This window comes from Octopus sinensis, linkage group LG4, assembly GCF_006345805.1.
Source record: "Octopus sinensis linkage group LG4, ASM634580v1, whole genome shotgun sequence".
NCBI lineage: Eukaryota > Metazoa > Mollusca > Cephalopoda > Octopoda > Octopodidae > Octopus > Octopus sinensis.
The window spans coordinates 103940664-103955816 of record NC_043000.1 but is presented as its reverse complement, the minus strand read 5'-3'; the positions used below and the strand labels follow the sequence as shown (position 1 = coordinate 103955816).

At 34.9% G+C, this 15153-nt stretch overlaps 1 protein-coding gene across 3 annotated transcripts in view; it reads left to right on the top strand.

The window, feature by feature from the left end:
- Positions 1-13391, top strand: part of LOC115210419 (protein cereblon) — a 35077-nt gene extending 21686 nt beyond the window's left edge. For 2 of the 3 annotated variants that reach the window (XM_029779021.2, XM_029779020.2), the window contains exons 3-6: positions 177-232; positions 7273-7352; positions 10767-10855; positions 13279-13391. In XM_029779021.2, coding sequence (XP_029634881.1) covers positions 177-232; positions 7273-7352; positions 10767-10855; positions 13279-13322 — 269 coding nt within the window. In that variant the 3' untranslated portion in view covers positions 13323-13391. The remainder of the gene's footprint in view (positions 1-176; positions 233-7272; positions 7353-10766; positions 10856-13278) is intronic. The other variant, XM_036502288.1, reaches the window with a different exon arrangement.
- Positions 13392-15153: the final 1762 nt, after the last annotated feature.

Genomic DNA, 15153 nt, shown 5'->3' with positions numbered 1-15153 from the left:
TAAGGGCTACATACTTTGCATTGTTGTTACCAGATTAGCGAAGCAATTATGAGAATGGAACCAAGGGATAAGCCCCGCTAAAATTTCTGCCATTTTCATTTTTTTAACAATTTAAACAATGGATTTTTTACATTTTACCTTATTTTTTCATTTTCTTTTATGACTTTTCTCTTAAGGGAAATACTTTGAAGTGATAACATTTTCAAAAGCAGAAGTTTTAAAAGCTGATAAGGTAAGTTTTACTTTGCTACTCAGAAAAATGGTGTATGGAAGAAGCAATGCCTACAATTTGTGAATGATTTTAAGGGGTTTGATAATGTTGCCATCAACAAAATGTTGGTGACTAAAAGCAAAGAACTGGAAAAGGATTTGAAGGAGGGGGACTTCACAGATTTATTTGAAAAAGGGGTTCAATCCCACTGCGTGGCACCTTGGGCAAGTGTCTTCTGCTATAGCTTCGGGCCGACCAAAGCCTTGTGAGTAGATTTGGTAGACGGAAACTGAAAGAAGCCCATCGTATATATGCATATGTATATATATATGTTTGTGTGTCTGTGTTTGTCCCCCCAACATCGTTTGACAACCGATGCTGGTGTGTTTACGTCCCCATAACTTAGTGGTTCAGAGACCGATAGAATAAGTACTAGGCTTACAAAGAATAAGTCCTGGGGTCAACTTGCTCGACTAAAGGCGGTGCTCCAGCATGGCCACAGTCAAAGGACTGAAACAAGTAAAAGAGTAAAAGAGTTTCCCCTGATGAATAAGGATTTAATAGAACTTCACAAGCAGCAAAATGAAGAAAAAGAGAAAGTCAAACATGAGCCATGTCACTTTATCATTAAGAAAATGCAGCAAGCATTTGCATATATCAAAAAAAGTCTATGTTCGAGGATATGGATTCAAATGCTCAACGCTTTTCCAAGATTATGAGAGCTTGTCACAAAGTTTTTGCTCCTTATAATGTAATCCTTAAGGAAAAGAAAATGAAAGTTCAAAGAACTTTCAACCAGTTTTTTAAGCACATTGAACAAGAACAGCCAGAATCAGCTGTTGATGTTGATGATCCACAGCCATCTACATCTGCGATGTAAACCACCAAATTGTATGTATGTATTGGTAAATTTTAAATAATTTTTTTTTTTACTATTTGAAATAATAAAAATTTGTTTTTTAAGCTTAAAAAAGGCTTTTATTTTACCATGCCTTACTGCAAACCATATTCATAAATAAAGTGTCTGTGATGTATGGTAAACATTGCCAAATTGTATTCATAAATTTAGATTACTTTTTTTTTTACTGTATTAAAAAATAAAAAGTATTTGTTTGTAAGCTTAAAATAGGTTTTTATTAACCATATATTATGGAAAATGCATTGATAAATAAAGTACAGAACAGGAATGGTTATTATTGATTTAGCCTAGAGACAAGTAAATTCGGCCTAACCTAGCCTAGATACAAGTAAATTCAGCCTAGTCTAGAGACAAATTAATTCGACCTAAGTCGTTTTTTGACCTAAGTTGTGTCTCCTGGAACCAATTAACAACTTAGGGTGAGGTATGCCTGTATATATATATGATACACAGGCACATATATATGACATACATGTATGTGCGCGTGCACACACACACACACACACACACACACACACGCACAAATATATATAAGTTAGAGAAAAGTTGTAACATCACCTAAGAGATTCATGTCACTCTTCTATAAACTGAATAACTGTGCTAACCACTTCAACAGAGTGACTTCACAACTTTGACCATTCAGATTTGAAGACTAACCTAAGTAGCTAAGATTATATATACCTGTAACCTACTTGCAGAGATCTGAGGTCCATGTAGTATCAAAATATGGTATTACATATATTAGATATATATATATATAACTAATATATAAATCAGAAAAATGTCAATATTGCCTATGGGATATGAATGCTCTTTCTACTAAAATTAGAGTACACATCACACACACGCATGCATGCACGCACACATACACACGTGGCACATCTGATACGGTTACATTAGCATATTAGATGTTTCTATTGCTTGATGTTTGTGTACATTATGTTATATAATTTTATTATCTTTTTTATTAGGACATTGGTAAAGAATCTTTTTATAACCATAGTGGAAATGTTGCCAACTTTATCAGTTTTTAGTAAAGTTTCTAAAAATTCTAAAACATAGGTTTTGTCCTTTTGATGTATTCTATTGGTTGATTGTGTATAATTGTCTAGTGATGTTGTATGTATGCCAAGAAACATACTAAGAAATCTACTGCTGGCTTACATGACTGTTGTTACCTTTCATTGCTCACAGGCAATCTGTATACTTACAAGAACAGAGGGGCTTTGAGTTCTCTATTCCGACCTATACATGCAAATTTCTATGTGGCTAATATTGAGAATAAGGCAATTTTAGAATGTAACCATACTATCTAAAGTCTGTAAAGCTGCTGCTTGTGTGTGTGTGTGTTATTATTTTAAAGCAAGTTTAAGAATAACAACGGAACATTTACCAATAGGAGGAGAGTTGATACTGCAAGTAGAGTTGAAAGGAAGCTGCTGCATAGTCCCTTAATCTAGGAACATCATTGAATATTGTAACCTTGAGTACATTATACTGCATGGGGTAGGAAGTAAAAAGACAAGGTGACCACTGTGATGATTACCTTAAATTACTGATTTGTATCTTAAAATTGTTCTTCATTATTTGTCATGTTAATGTTGTGCCACTTATTAAATTTGAGCTATGCATTCTTAATGTTATCCAATGAATATCAAACTCCCAATTAAATCTTGTGCTTATGCACAGAGATCCAGGGGAAGAAGGGACTGACATGCAGCTAATGAAGGAAGGTGTTACCTGTAAACTATATGACACAAATCCTCTTGATTTGAAACCTATGTAATTTACCTTAATAACTCTCTTTAAAGTTTTTCTGAAAGTCTTATATAACAGTTGGTGATGAGGATGATCACTGGACAATGTTTGAACCTTAACTTGGAAGAAGCCAGTGCCTGGCTAATACAATGCAAAACTCTTGTGTGAAGTGTTGATGATATCAAAAAGAAGCTATTTCTTTTAACGTATGGGGTTAAAGCTATAATGAAGCTGAACAGCCATAGCTGGAATGTTTTTGATCTTAAGTCTAGTGGAAAAAGGCAGACCCTGGTTGAAACAACAACAACCACGACCAGTTTAATGAAACTACTCCACCATATATTCAATGTAATATTTATTTACAACTAGCAGTATCGCCCGGCGTTGCTCGGGTTTGTAAGGGAAATAACTATATAAGCATTTTTAGAGAGTTATAGCCAAAAAATAGCAAAAAATGCATTAAAAATGGAAAAAATATGATGGTAAATTTTTTTTTTAAATCGTTGACTCATCGTAGACATTTTTAGAGAGTTACTTCCCTTATATAATAGCGAAAAAATGCATTAAAATGGAAAAAAAACGATGGTAAATTTTTTTTTAAATCGTAGACTCATGTAGACGCTTTCTTAGCCATTTCTATTTTGGTGTCTTCAAGCCATGAAGTTGTTGTTCTAAAAGAACACTGGTCTCCTTGACAACGCATTACGACGTTGATTTCCTTACACTCCCTTCCCCACAGGTGCAGGTGTGAGCGTGGACGCCAACTCCGCCGCCACCGACACACGAAAAATTATGCATTAAAATGGAATAAAAAATGATGTTAAATTATTTTTAAAATCGTAGACTCATCGTAGACGCGCGCTAATATTCAGACGGGCTCGATATGAATCACGACTATAAGCTACCCGAATTTGGTTAAACTGTACCGCAAAATGTGGGAGTAGTTAGGAATCTAAATCGAAGGGGACAGACACTCACACAACTACAGTTTTATATATATAGATATACATAGCGCAGTAGTGGTGAGATATGACAGCAAAGAAAAGCATACATTCACTCTCTGCATGCAATTAGACTCGGAAAGTTCGTGAGGAACCCATTGACCCAATTGCTGACTTTTCCGATAGCACACAGGTGTCAATGAATGGTTGAATGACCAAATCCAAGCTTCTCTGCTAGTTCCTCAACAGTTACGATGATATTTTGTTCCACCAGGGTTTTCAGGATGTCCTTGTCGAGTTCTACAGATCTTTCAGGATGAGGCTCGTCTTCTAGGCTGTAGTTTATGGCTCGGGATTTCTGGAACCACCATTGACACTGCCTTACGCTTATTGTCCAATCCCCATATACTGCATTAATATTTCTTGTACTTTGCACACATTTATATTCTGTTATTCTTTTATATGTTTCAGCCTTGAGGTTGTGGCCATGCTGGATCATGTGTGTGTGTGTGTGTGTGTGTGTGTGTGTGTGTGTGTCTATCTGTCTGTCTGTCTGTATGTATATATGTATATGTATGTGTGTGAACAATAATATTTTCAACAGATGTGTTGCAAATGTATCTGATTGTTCTCAAGCTTCAATACTGTGTGTGTGTGTATGTGTGTGTGTATGTATGTATGTATATGTATGTATGTATGTATATGTATGTATGTATGTATGTGTGTATGTATGTATGTGTGTGTGTATGTATGTGTGTGTGTATGTGTGTGTGTATGTATGTATGTATGTATGTATGTATGAGTGTATGTTTACTTTATTACTAATTACTCTCTTCCAAGAACATTTTCACTCACTCTTAGCTCTTAGAGCTTCCCATACATTTTACTCATGTATCTATCAGCGTCATAGACAGAATACTTTCACTTTAGTCTTCCTCAAATCATTCTGTCGCTATTTACTTTCATTTTATTCGTTGCCCACTGTGTGTGTGCGTTTGCGTGTGGTGTAAACCAGACTAAGAAAAGCATTTGACACACACACCAGAATGTGAGTTTTCTGTAAATTTTGCTTAATTGGAGTTTAAATTTTAAAAACTGGACCTGGCATGACGCGATGCATTGTACTCTCAAAAATGCTAGGTAAATTGTAATTGAAGAAATCCTATATTGTAGATTTGTATAACTCCCAAAGGGAGGCAGATAAAATCTGCCTTTTATAATAAGAGATTAAATCAAGTGGAGATCTAACAGACAAAATTTTAGTCTCTGATGTTGAATATTTTGAGTCAGCAGTATCATTTACAGTTAAGTTAGTATTCACATATTCAGTGACTGAGTATCAATAATGCAATTAGAAATATTGAGTCATCCCATAAATAATACAGATTTTTTATACTTCTTTTATTTTTCAAAATTATGAGAAACAAAGTTCTTTTTTAATCTAAAATATAATCTCCTTCATTTTCTACAATGCTCTTCCATCTATCTGGTAGACTTACAAGGCCCCTCTTCCAAAATTCACTTGTCTATGATGAAAAAGTACTCTTCTGACCTTGTCTACAGTATCCATATTTTTTCTGTCCAAATGATTTTGAAGATTGTGGAATAAATGATAATCAGATGGGAAATTGTCCAGCGAATATGGTGGGTGGGGCATCGTTTCCCATTCAAACTCCTCCAGCCTTTGAAATATCATCTTCACTGTATGTCACTGAGCATTATCCTGATGAAAGAACACCTTTTGTCTAGAAACCAAAGATGGTCGTTTTTCTTCTAGCACTGACTTGAATGACAGGTTGAATGACCAAATCCAAGCTTCTCTACTAGTTCCTCAACAGTTACAATGGGATTTTGTTCCACCAGGGTTTGTAGAATGTCCTCGTTGAGCTCTACAGATCTTCCAAGATGAGGCTTGTCTTCTAGGCTGTAGTTTCCAGCTTGGAACATCTGGAACCAACGTTGACACTGGCTTATGCTTAATGTCCAATCCCTATATACTACATTAATATTCCTCGCACTTTCCATTGCATTGTTGCCTTTATTGAACTCATTGCAAAATATGTTGAATATGCTCCTTTGCCACTTCCATTGCAGCTTTGAAAAAATAACTGTTAAAATCGAACTGCACTCCTCAAAACTTGCACTAAGAATAAGTCAAAGTAAAATTACTACCTGCTTTTATAGCAAGTTGATGTAGGTAGTTTACTCCATCCCTCTCCGACTTTTAGTTCATGCAATTGAAAAAAAAAATGCATTATTTATGTGATGATCCAATATTTACAATGGTGATGAAAAGTCAGTATTAACTCAGTGACTATTATTTTAATGGTTTTGGTAAGTATAGTAGACAATAATAGACAGACAGGTTTTAGTCTTATTAGACCTTTTCAGTCTTCACATAGATTTCACACTATTTGCCAAAAGAGTGCTGAGAGAATTGCTAAGTAGATGTAAAAGAAATGTTTCAATTATAGACATGAAAAATTAGCATATCTAATAAGAACTATTACTAAGAGAAAAATAAATTAATTAGGCGCAGGAGTGGCTGTGTGGTAAGTAGCTTGCTAACCAACCACATGGTTCCGGGTTCAGTCCCACTGCGTGGCACCTTGGGCAAGTGTCTTCTGCTATAGCCCCGGGCCGACCAATGCCTTGTGAGTGGATTTGGTAGATGGAAACTGAAAGAAGCCTGTCGTATATATGTATATATATATATGTGTGTGCGTGTATGTTTGTGTGTCTGTGTTTGTCCCCCTAGCATTGCTTGACAACCGATGCTGGTGTGTTTACGTCCCCGTTACTTAGCGGTTCGGCAAAAGAGACCGATAGAATAAGTACTGGGCTTATAAAAGAATAAGTCCCGGGATCGAGTTGCTCGATTAAAGGCGGTGCTCCAGCATGGCTGCAGTCAAATGACTGAAACAAGTAAAAGAGTCAGATATGCTATCTACATGAAAACAATTGTCTTGTCATTGCTAATGTAGTGAACATCAAGTATGTGAACACAAGCTATTGTTTCTCATGCACATGGTGTTACTGAGTAACTAAGTACAGTAATGTATTTTTTAGATGTTTTTAAAAACGTTCTTTACATCCATAATTGGCAATATAATGTTTGCCAGAAAACGTTTTATCAACCTTCTAGTTATGCTTCCCCACACTAATATATTTGAGTACAGATATGTAGATGTGCATTTGTGTATGTGTGTGTGTGTGTATATCCATATATATATGTTTGTATGCGTGATTGTACCAGTGTATGTCTGTGACTGATATATTTGTATCTATGTAGCTGTATGTGTGATTGTCAGTGGGTCTGTGTTTGTGTGTGTATGTCTATGGTTGTGCATGTGTTTTAGTATTTTGTCTCTCTCTCCCTATTGTTCTCTCTTTTTAAACTGAGCCTTTGAAAATACCTAGCCAATATCATTCTATTCTAACAGCCACATAAAGAAGACACCTGGTTTCCTGGCTTTAGTTGGTCAATTATAATCTGTCCAACCTGTGGGGTACATATGGGATGGTGAGTTCAACATTTCTCTTCATTTCTTATGGATATTTAATGATTATCAGAAGTCTTCACTGACAGTTAAAGCATTAAGGATGCAATGAATTTTACCATTAGCAGAATATTTTTCTGCCACATACCCTTACTTATGATTGTTAAAGCAAAATATTCATTGATAATGAGTATTTTAGTTCTTAACTATTTATAAATTAATAACAGCAATGAACTAATAAACTTTCTAATGAACTAATGAACTTTCTGGTCGCTCAACATGCAAGAAACAACACCCAACTCTTCCTCAAATTACACCCTACAGTTTTGAAAATGAAAGGAGACATTGCAGCATGGAATTCTAGATATACTAAAAAAAACAGGATTGTCACAGCTGAAACACTTTTGATTATAAGCCTGCTCAATCAAGGCTAAAAATATGGAACTAAGCATTATCAACAACAGCAATAAGAGTTTAAAAATTTTTTTCTTACCTCTTTATACATCATTCATTCTTTCTGCCTTCACTCATTTATTTTACAGGTGAAAAACTTTAATCATGACACTATACAAAAACATATATATTCCACAATCTCCATAATAATTTCCATTCCACAGTATGCCACACGCATTCCCCTGCTTTTCTCATTCTCTATCTTTGCCTTTTTTATTACCAGGTAAATAAAGTAAGTGCATGTTTAGTATCTTATCCAAGGCACAGCTTAGGATCAAAAGTTGGGATGCAAGTAGAGGAAAGACCGCCACCTTATTTACTCTGCTATTGTTAATTGCTTCCACTAACGAGTTACATCTTCTGTTCTTCTAATGTTACTTTCCCTCTACTGCTACAATGTTCATACTTGTTATACAAATCTCTCTTTGGTCAGACTATTTCATATTTTAGATTATACTCTGTCCAGTCCTTTTACCTGAGGCTTGCCTGTTTCTAAACCTTTATCATTACTCAGATATATTACAACTACAGATGTACTGTTTTCTATTTGTTTCTTCTACTATCACAGCTTCTGCATCCCTTAACTAGAAATCTGCATATCTCCACTCAAATGCACTTCTCTCTTCTTTTCTCATCACCTTACTCAGTATCTTCCCTGCTTATATTTTGCCAATTCTTCCTAAAAATTACCATTCTCTGAAATTTTCTTTGTACTGATTCATTTTTCTAAAGTTTAAACTCTATAGAAGTTTATAAACAGCATTAATATCATTAGTTTAAGAGGAGGGCCAACAAAGACCATAGGTACTCTCCTCTATCACTGTTTAATGAAAGTATAACATTCTCACAAAACGTTATTCCACAACAGATAAAACTAGTCATTAATCACAGTAACCTTATCTAATTCCTTTTTCACAAGCTAGCGTTGCTTTACCGGCACATGTGACAGTGGCACATGAAAAACAAACAACCTTTAAATAGATTTTTTTTAAATGATTTGAACTACAACTGGCAAAGTCATTCAGTTGTTAGCCTTCCAGACAAAGGTTTAGCAATGTATTTCTTGTCACCAGCACTGTAATCCTGTCAAGAGTAATTAATTCTCTGTTATTCAATCCATGTTGCAGTATATAAGTGCCATTGGGATATGCAACTCACTACTATCAGACAAGATAAGGTTTTCTTACAGGAACTTTTGTATGATCATCAATCTGCAAGAAATAATAGTTAAATCTTTCTCGCATCACACCTTACCAACTTCAAAAGGAGGAGATAAAAGATAAGATAATTCTAGATGCTGTTCCCGAGAAAAAAATGAGATGGTCACAGTTGGAATACCTTCCTTCATAGTTCTGATTATAAAGAGCTAACAAGAAGCCAAATAACTGGTTTCTTAGCCTCCAATGCTCTTTCATGAGCAAAATCAGCAATAGATTAGTGCTACTATCCATGGGATGAGATTTTTAAATGGCTAAGATTGTGTTCAAAATATCTTACCCACTACACAGGAATATGTAGTGCTGCTCAAATTTACTGTTGAATGAAATCAACAGTACTGCCCAACTCTTCCTCATAGCCATTCCTATTTAATCAGTACCACAAACATTCCACACCATAATTATGTGTCTATCGTGAATCATTAGAAATGAATGGAATCCATTTAAATTAGAACCAATAAAACAAATGATTGAGATTAGTGAATGGATCTCAAAACCTCCCCCCTTCCCCATTAAAAGTGACAAACTGGTAGAATTGTTAGGGCATTGCATAGAAAGCCTTGTGGTATTTATTACAGCTATTGCCATTGACTGTTGAAAGCACAAGTTCCACTGAGCAAGACATATCACAGAGCTTACAGACTTCATGTTGACCTATGAAGTGTGGTATCTTATAGATTGAAATCACATTGTTCTAGTGTGAAAAATCTGGAGTTTTGCAGAAAAAAAAAATGTATTCATGTTAAATTTTATAATTTTCTTCTTTACTATATAAGATTCATCTAGCTTACTGAATCTTCTTTTGATCATTTCAAAGTCTTAGTGTTTTCTTCTTGAATGTAAAAGAAATGTTGCCTGAAACACAAGAAATTGGAAAGAAACTTCTTTCCTATAGTTAATCAGAGAATGATTGGTAGGATTTGTAGTATCTTTGACATTTTTTTGGCTCTCTCAGAATGGTTATATTAATGCAGTTCATAACCATATCAATGCCTTCACAACAGAGTGAAGTCATTAGAAATTGTTTAATTAATCAAGCAAGCAACTAATTAACTTATTAACTAATTGATTAAGCAATTAACTAATTGATTAATAAACTAATTGATTAAGCAATTAAGCAACTTATTGATTAACTAATTAATTAAGCAAGCAACTTATTAATTTACAACTTAATTAAGCAAGCAAGATACTAATGAATTAAGCAAGGAAATTATTCATTAACTAATTAGTTAAGTAAGCAAACAACTAATTAATTAACTATGTAAGCAAGCAACTAATTAATTAATCTAGCAAGCAACTAAATCATTGTTTTATTAATTAGTTAAGCAATTAGTTGCTTGCTTCTTTACTTAATTAGTTAATTATTTAGTTGCTTTCTGTTTCCCTCTTTTCTTCTCTCTCACTTTTCGCCTTACTCTCTTTTTCTCTCTCCTTTTTCTTTCTCCCTCTAGCTCTTTGCTTTTTCCTTCAACTAATCATGTGAAAGAGTTACAGACAGGCTAAGTAACAGAGGAACAAGCAGAATTATTATTAGATTCACTTGATTGTTGTTTGGCCCCAAGTCAACACAGATATATAACTTAAAACAAATAGTTCTGCTTGATCTGGCTCTAGTACTATATTATCTAACATATCCTTTACTTATTTAAGATTGTTGGGTGTGATTTAAGGGAGAGTTGGCTGCAATTTCTAGCATGTCAAGCCACCATGTAAAGGCTTCTCTTGTTAACTCATTTACTCACTTGATATTGTCTCTTGTGTTTTCAGGTTTTTTGAATCATTTGATTCAGATTATCACACAGGAGAGAAAAAGTCATTCTATGGATTAATCCTTAGTCATTTAGTACATCAGGAATGTGAGTAAAGCTTTCAATATTTCATCTATTAAATATTGTGAGATGGCAGAATTGTTAGCATGCCTGCCAAAATGCTTAGTAGCGTTTCATCTGTCGTTATGTTCTGAGTTCAATTCCACCAAGGTCGACTTTGCCTTTCATCCTTTTAGGGTCGATAAAATAAGTACCAGTTGAGCACTGGGGTTGAAGCAATTGACATACTTCAACCTCCAAACTTGCTGGCTTTGTGCCAAAATTTGAAACCAATATTTCATCTATTAAATATTAAAGTTAATCAAATAAACCAACTCTTATCACCATTATTAGTAGTTTTTCACCAAGTGTATCTTTCCAAGATATGTAACTAATACTCTTTATTTCATATTTTCATATATCACTTTGTTTTAAATTTTCTACATCATTTACAAATATATAAAATATATTATTTCTAAAAATGCATTTTGAATTTTCATTAATTATAAATCTCTGCAATTAGGGTAACAAATTAGAGTGTCACAATAACTCACAATATTTGTTTCAGCTATCTGTTCCCTCACTCCACAAAAAAAAAAATCAACTTTCAGGGTTATTAAATAAAGTAGCAGTCCAGTATTGGGGTTGATTCTTCTCTATTTCTCTCTCTCTGTAGGAAATCAGCTGTCTTAGCGGGATAAGACACATCATGTCATGCTTGTATCTCTACAACACAAAGAAAGAAATATTTTGTACATCCAGTGTTAATACCCATGGTTTATCCATGGTTTTACAATGAAGAAAACCAAGCTTATGAGGGTCTCTGCATGGTTATTTGACATGCAGCTACATCACCTTCAAAACACACCTCACCATCTTAAGGAAGGAAATGGAATATTAAATATGTAGTCTTGCATATTCCTAAAAGGATGGGTTGATCACAGCTGGAATGCCTTTGATTATAGGCTTGCTTAATTAATGATTTCTGTGGCTGGATCTTCTACTTAATGTCAACCACTTTACAAAGTATACAGAGTGCTTTGTTTTTTTTATGGCACCAGCACTATTAAGGCCACCAAGTAACTTACAAGACAAAACCCCTCAACTGAGTGGGAGTGTCATTTTGAGGAAGGTGGTTTCATGCAAGATGTTGAGAGGTTAAATAGGGATAAGGAGGTAAGAAGAGGTGTCTTGCAATAGAGGAGATATATGGCTACTCCAGCTAGAAAGAGAGAAAAGATGGTGGTGATGAGGTGTCAAAGCATACCTTCAAGGTACAAGAAAATGAATATAAGAGTGAATAGAAGCAGACTATTAGAAAAGGGTGGGAAGTTTCCAAGAATATGAAAGGAGAATGACAGATGGTTAGAGATGGAGATAAATGCGAACACAAGTGGTCATTAGTCAATCATATTTGGGAGGAAAATAGGAGGTGATAAGTGGCAATAGAAATAAAGGGTGGAGGTGGGGTGCAACAGTATAATAAAACAATAGATAAATGAGAAATAGTTGGATGATGTAGAGTGTGGTGAATGAAAGTTACAATTACAGAGACTGAAGCCAGAGGTACACATGGGTGGAAACAGTGATTGATAAACAGGGATGAAGGGATTGATGGCAGATATAAGAGGGTGTCCAGGGGTAAAATAAAGTGGTAAGGGATGATGTTGAAAATGCAGGATGGGTGACAAAAGGTTCCAAGGAGAAGGATAACTGATAGAGTGAAAGAAGATGAAATAGTGCAGTTTCACTTTCATATAGTTACAATAGCTGAGAGAATAGTGCCAAAGTCAGAAGAGTGTTTGTTGAGATAAGTAGGTTTTCTTATCATTTAATGTCTGTTTTTCATACTGGCATGAGTTAGATGGTTTGACCTGAGCTGCTAGGCTGGAGAGCTGCACTAGGGTCCAGCCATCTATTCTGGCTTGGTTTCTACAGCTGGATGCCCTTCCTAATGCCAACTACCCTACTTTGTGTATTGCTTGTCTTTTATGTGTCATTAGCATGGATACCCCTTTACATTTCACAGGAAAGGGTGCTTTTTACATGTCATCAGTGAGCACAGCAAATTGCAAATCACCTCAGCAAATTGTCATCTCCTCCTCATGACTCAATGTCTTGAAGTATGTCTTCACTACTTCATCCTACATCTTCTCTGGATCTTCCTCCTTCACAAGTTCCATCGATATTTAGTGATCAGTATTTCTTTGTTCAGCTGTCCTCACTCACACACATACTACCATACCAGTGCTGTCTTCTCTCTTCGATTCTACATCTGATGTCTCTTATGTGCAATTTTATCTCACAACATTTGCACTTTGTGGTGCATAAATGCTGACATTACATATCTGTATAGAAGTTCCACTTCAAATAAAATGCTTTCACTCTTAATTTCCCTTGGTAAATCTATCTACTGAGAGAATGTCTGATCTGACATAAATACTATTAATTATTTTCTGTTTTTATTGCAGATGCTGACAGTTTGATTATTGCTCCAAAAAGCTATGTCAGTTGATTTGTTTTAAAAAAAAATTTACATCAGTTTCCATTGTCTCAATAAAATTATTGCAATTTCATTTTTAAATTGTCTTTTGGAGAAGTTCTATTTTCATTTATATAATTTTTGCATTTGGTTTGCATGATTCTTGATGTGAACTTATGTGTTGAAATAGATTTTGTTGTATCTTTGGAAGGTCACAATTATTATTTTTGAATTTTTTTCAGAAATTTCACAATTACATGATAAACCAGTATATATTTTGAGATGGGTGTAGATATAGTGAAAATTCTAAGAGAGCTTTGTTGCAGGAGAGAAACACTTAATGACAGGTAATTGATTGTCAGAATTGCTTGAGCATTGAAGAAAATGTTTCACAGAGTTCAAATTCTGCTGTATAGCAACCAAATCTCTCTCAACTCATAGTCTGTTATCTTTAAAAAGGGTGTTATTCATTGAAAAATGTAGTCTTATGTATAAGTGTATTTGAATAAAAGATAAAATGGTTATCAGTAGAATACTTATAGTCTGCTCAATAAGAGCTAGTTTGGAGCTAAGCTACAACAGCAAAAACAGCCATGTGACTCAGCTATATCACAGTTGGTGAGTCATTCCAGTGGAATGGAAATTGTTGCAATTTCCTGATCTTTGTGCTCTAACTTCCTTTATAACATTCTAACTCTGAAATTTGTCAAAATGAAGCTAAATATATTTATGCATATTACATCAAATTAAATTATTATATTCATTGCATAAAGAGGAATTTGGAATAACTTAGAATTTTCTATTGTCAATTGTTTTATGTGACTGGCTGAAAGGATATCCGGGAACATTTTTAATATGTAACAGTGTCCTCTAAGACAACCACTCTAATTTTGTCATGATAAATAAAAACCTGTGCCAGTGGTATGTAAAAAGCACCATTTGAGTATGATTGTTGCCAGTGTCGCCTGACTGGCTCCTGTGCTGGTGGCACATAAAAAACACCATTCGAGTGTGGTTGTTGCTAATGCCATTGGACTAGCTCCTGTGCAGGTGACACGTAAAAAGCACCATTTGAGCATGGTCGATGCCAGTACCACCAGATTGGCCCTCAAGCTGGTGACACATAAAGTACCTACTACACTCTCAGAGTGGTTGGCGTTAGGAAGAGCATTCAGCTGTAGAAACTTTGCCAGATCAGATTTGAGCCTGGTGCAGCCTTCAGTCAAACCATCAAACCCATACCAGCATGGAAAGCAGATGTTAGACGCCACCACTGCCGCTGCCGCTGTTGCTGCTGCTGAAAAAGCAAACAACATTCTTGGTGTTGAGGATGGTGTGTCCTCACATCTTTAGTATCTTGTGTGTGTGTGTGTGTGTTGGGTATTGTAAAAAGTTGAAAATTACTGGTCTGTAGCTTAGCTAAATTATTTAGATGTATTTTTTATTCATGTTTTCTGCAGATTGGTATTGGATATTCTCTCATAATTCATGATAACTTAAACTTATGTATTTGTTCTGCTGGAGTGGCAAAAGTTATCCACATAAGGTACCAATATTATTACAAAAGGATAAGGGTGAAGGATTGACAGAATTAGTAAAACATCAGATAAAATATTTCTTCTGGTTCTTTACATTCTAAGTTCAAATTCTATTGAGGTCAACTTTACTTTTCATCCTTTTGGGTCAATAAATTAAAGTACCAGAAAGTACTGGAGTCGATGGAATCTATTAGAAACAACTTTTGCTATAGGCATTTGGTATTACCAAGTATCAGGGAAGAAGATTGGTAGTATCAATAGGATGGTGAGCAAAATGCTCTGTAGCATTTAGTTGCATACCTATACAGTGAGTTCAAATCTTGCTG